This window comes from Carlito syrichta, unplaced genomic scaffold, assembly GCF_000164805.1.
Source record: "Carlito syrichta isolate Samal-C Ts95f unplaced genomic scaffold, Tarsius_syrichta-2.0.1 Scaffold236456, whole genome shotgun sequence".
NCBI lineage: Eukaryota > Metazoa > Chordata > Mammalia > Primates > Tarsiidae > Carlito > Carlito syrichta.
In genome coordinates, this window is record NW_007180552.1 from 9,169 (window position 1) to 13,911 (window position 4,743).

Here is a 4,743-nt window from a genome sequence, read left to right on the forward strand (position 1 = left end):
CGCAGGGGCGCTGCGCCCCGGCGTCCCCAACTTCCAGGCCCGGGGGCGGGGGAGCCGAGCGGGGTGGCGCCCGAACCGGCCCTGAGCGGACTGTTCCTCTGGGTCAGGAGCCTCAGAACACGAGAGCCTCACCGCACGTCCCCCGATCGCGTCCCCACGATCAAAGAGTGAAAACCACTAACGTGCACAGCATGGCGGTTAGACTTTCTGGTCTCAACGCAGTTCTCCCACGTGGGATCCGGCTCCTTGTTCCCTGCTGTGTACGTTGGGCAAACAACTTGACCTCTCTTGGCTTTCTCTGCAACCGTGGGGATAGTAACAGTGGAGACAGTAATAGTGCTTTCCCTCCCCATAGGGCTGCTGTGAGAACTGTGAAATACTCTCAAGTGCTTGGCACGAGAACTTGTACCTAGTTACGAACTTGTTTTAAGAGTCAGGCGTGTGATCGCAGGCAAGTCGATCCCGCTAGGGCTGCTTTCCCTAAAAACAATCTCCAGAGTCTCTTCTCCCTCACAAGCTTCTCTGGTGTTAGACAGGCCTCTGGGATCCCTTGGAAGTTGACTGATACTAGGCTGGGCTGGGCTGCCTCTCAAACAGAACTCTGTAAGAGCCTCTGGCTACAGCTGAATCCAACCACCTGACACATCTCTGGGAACCTCCTCTGCCTACTCCCCCTCGGGACTGCGTTTGAAAATGCCTTCTGCTGGGCATCATGGCTCATACCTGTCATCCCAGCACTTTGGGAGGCCGAGGTGAGAGGATGGCCTGAGCCCAGGGGCTGGAGACCAGCCTGGGTAACTTGGCAAGACCTCATCTCTACAATAAATAAAAAAAATTAGCTGGGCGTGGTGGCACATGACTGTAGTTCCAGCTACTTGGAAGGTTGAGGAGGAAGGATCACCTGAGCCCAACAGGTTGAGGCTGCGGTGGCTGTGAGCGTGCCACTGCACTCCAGCCTGGGTGACAGAGGAAGACGCCGACTCAGAAAAATATAAAATAAAATGCCTTCTAAGTCTGGGTTTTTTTTCTCTCATCCCTGTCACCGGAGGCTCTTAAAGCCAGCTCCTGATGTGTCTGTCTCAGTGTGGGAATCCTACAGAAAAAGAAAACATGCTTGACAACCGCCTCCTCCTCTAAGCCCTAACAACGGACAACTTTGCTTCCCAGCTCATTTTCTATGGAGTTTGCCTTGGCCTTAGCGGAGACTCCCATCGATCGGGCCCCACATCCTTTAGGTGGAGGCTCACACTTTGTTTCGGCGCAGCTCCAGTCAGGCCGGGAGGTTACAGCTCTCCCCTAAGCCACAGCCTCCGACATGGAGGATGGGGGAAGGGGGTGTCTGGGAGCATCCAGGAGCAGCCAAGAAACTGCTGGACACTCACTCACAAGGGCTCTAAGCAGCCAACAAGTGACTCAGTGCTCTGCTTTCCAATGCCTGGGAGAGTCAGTTTCAGGTGAGTTCATTTTCCGGCTGATGTCATCAAACAAGAGTTTAGGGCAGTTTTTCTCATCCCTGCCTGCAGGCTGGAATCACTTGGGTGTTTAAAAAATACTGCCACCTGGATGCCCCTCCCAGCGATTCTGATTTAATTGACCTGGTTGGCCGCCTGACTTTGGGTTTTAATCACATTAATTTAGGAAATAAAGACCTACAGGGGAAAAAGACACTCATACTGCAAGTATCTTTTTGTTTTTGAGTCTGGGTCTCCCTCTGTCGCCCAGGTTGGAGTGTAGAGGCATGATCACTGTTCACCGCAGCCTCAGTCTCCTGTGATCAGGTGATCCTTTGGCCTCAGCCTCCAGAGTAGCTGGGACTACTGGCGTGAGCCACTGTGCCCAGCGACATACTGCAAATATCAGATACATCAACTGCAGTTACTAGGGAAGGGATTGGGGCCAGGAAAAAATGGAGTCCTGGATCCCCTTCAGCCTCATCTTTACTTAGGTGGAAAGACAACAAGAAATTCAAAAGAAATCCACCAGGGACATTACCTTCTGAATGACAACCGTTTAAGCTAGGAAGAGCCCACTTTGGGAATAGGATTTGCAAAGGACATTGGTAAATTAGCATAAAAATGCTTTTAGTAGTAGTAGAAAAATATGTGTTTTACATTGGTGAGTAATGAGTGAAATGTCTTAATCTCAAAGGTGATATGATTCTACCTCAGGAAGCTGACTTCTCCCTTCCTCTAAGGACATCTGTCTCTTCAAGTCTTGACTACTTTCACCAGTTTAGGAACCACTCTGTCTACAGGGATGCACTCCTTAATGGCATTCTGGTCAACAAAACACAGCCTAGGTGTGTGATAGGCACTGACCTACAGGTTCGCACAAGGAAGAAATCGCCTCATGCTGCATCTCTCAGAACTCATCCGCCTCTTTGTTAATCAACACTGGACTGCATTGCATTTCTTCATCACTCCTTCAACATCCCTACAGGCTACAACCAAAAGTGCCTTAAACGGGAGTATGATCAATACAAGACCAAAAAAAGAAAAGTATACCATATTTAAGGACAATTCTCCAGTGGGAGAAAAAAGAACCAAAACACCATTCAAGAACCGCCCCTCTGCCTGCCCCGCCTCCCAGCTGACTTTAAATAGCTTCTTTCCCATTTCTGCCCCACCCCATTCCAGTCCTCCCTTAAGCAAGACTTTTCAACAAAGACATGATAACATTACATAGTTACAATCATCATTCTCTTTTTTTCTTTAAGATTGTTAGTGACGTCCCCCCCCCTTGCCTTCAGTTCATACTGGGTTATTTTCAAATTCTCTGCATTCTTTTCCTTATAAGGAATATCTCTCCTTGGTCTATCAGCCGCTCTTTTGAAAAAGTTAAATAAACGTCCTGCTGGAGAATTTGGGGAAGACGGGCATCTACCATTCAGCTATATACAGAGCAGACATCTAATGGGCATTATGCAAAGCAGGTTCAGAGTTATATACTTTTTTGTGTGGCTCTTTTTCTAAAGTCAGGTAGCTTATCATTTAAATGTTAAGCCAAACCAGTGACTTCCCTGAGTTCCCTCTTTCTAGGAAGTTCGATTTTTCACTGAAAATTTCTTTTTGTCAGATTCTAAATGTCCTGTGTCTGGCTTTCTCCTAAATGAAGCACACCTGGAGTCACATTTCAAACCTTTTGTGCTACGAAAAACTTTTAATAAACTCAAGACCCGAGACCCTTCAGTAATTTGCACTTGACTCTCACACAAAAAATTCTGCTGTTGCACTTGGCAGTTTCAGCTTCTGGGACAGCTTTTCCTGGTGCCCACACATTCTTGGAATTGTTACCAGCTTCCCAAGGAATTCTTTTCTAATTGGGCCTCTAGGCTTAATTAGCTTCTAGAACGAATTCCACTGGTGTGAAAAGAAGTCTGTCCTTTGGAAGTCTAATGATTGGCTTGACTTTCCGAGGTAGAAGAGGCAAGCTCTTCAACTTAAAAGATTCCAAAGGGCAGCCATCAAAGCGCAAGCAGAGCCTTGGCCCTGTGCATCACGCCTGAAACTGTGGTGGTTGTCAGAAGGCTGACAGGTGGGGGCGGGGCCAGCAGGAGGGCAGGGGGCAGCCAGCTCACTATACCATATAAAGCACTGAGCTATATATAACTCACAGCTTACTTTCTGGATCTAGTACCCTCACACTGCAGACCCAAGCAAGTATCATCTTCCCAGGCAGATCTTAAGGGCTGGATTAAGCCTTGGCCAGTGAGAAAGGAAGCCTCTGAGTGTGTCTGCGCCCCATCACGAAGCCCCGCCTGCGATGTAAAAGTCCCACTACGTCATTTCTTTGATGGAGAGGCTAGGCCCTCTCTGTACACTGACTAGACCCATTACTAAAACCCAGAACCTCGCACCCACTGGAGAGGGCAAAAGGGAAGAAAGCGAAGAAACCCAAGTATGCTCTGCACAAACCTTGACGATGATCCCTCAGGGATTTTCCGCCACCAGTGAAGCCAAGGTTACCTCCAGAGTCCAGTTTCAGCTGCTAGGTTCTCCCAGCTCCCCACCCACCCATCCACCCATCTCCACTCTCAGGGAGGTAAAGGACAGGAGAAAAAGAGAGGAGTGGATGAAATATAAATGAACGTGTGCAGCAGCGGTCAGAGGCGGCATCCAGGGCTCTGGGCCACAGCAGGGCTGCGTGCAGGTGTCCAGCGGGAGGAGGTACTCTCCTCCGGGGCTCTCGGGCCCCTGCGGTGATCCCAGAGTGGCCACGCGGGCGAGAGGTGAGGGAGGGGGTGCAGTGTGAGCGTGCACTTACGTCGGTGGCCTTTTTCTCCGCCAGCTCCAGCTTCTCCTGGGCATCTTTGAGAGCCTCGGAGTATTTGTCCAGTTCATCTTCGGTGCCCTTGAGTTTCTTTTGCAGCGACACCAGCTCATCTTCCAGCTGGGAGTTGGCCAGGGGGTACGGGAAGGGGGGGGTGCAGCAGGCAGCGTGATCCCGCAGGGGAGGGGTGTGGGTGCACAGAACCAGAAGGACAGGGACAGCGGGAGAGAGGGAAGGACAGGGAGAGAGGAAGAGAGAGAGAGAGAGAGAGAGAAAGAGTTAGCCACTCGTGCGCCACCGCGCCGCGCGCCCCGGGTACCTTGGCGGCGGCCTCGTCGGCAGCCAGGAGGCTGTCCTCCGCCTTGTGCAGCTCCTCCAGCACCCGGTCCCGCTCGTCCTCCGACGCCCGCAGCAGCTTCTCCTTGGCCGCGATGTCCTCCTCGAGCTGGGGGCAGCGGCGGGCGGGCGCGGGCG

General features: G+C 51.2%; 1 protein-coding gene across 1 annotated transcript in view; it reads right to left on the bottom strand.

Annotated features, from left to right (window-relative positions):
- Positions 1-4,743, bottom strand: part of LOC103253538 (tropomyosin alpha-1 chain) — a 13,766-nt gene that overhangs the window by 8,276 nt on the left and 747 nt on the right. Inside the window, exons 2-3 of the mRNA XM_021709473.1 lie at positions 4,589-4,714; positions 4,264-4,389 (exon numbers count right to left, since the gene is read on the bottom strand). Of these exons, the coding sequence (XP_021565148.1) occupies positions 4,264-4,389; positions 4,589-4,714 (252 nt within the window). The remainder of the gene's footprint in view (positions 1-4,263; positions 4,390-4,588; positions 4,715-4,743) is intronic.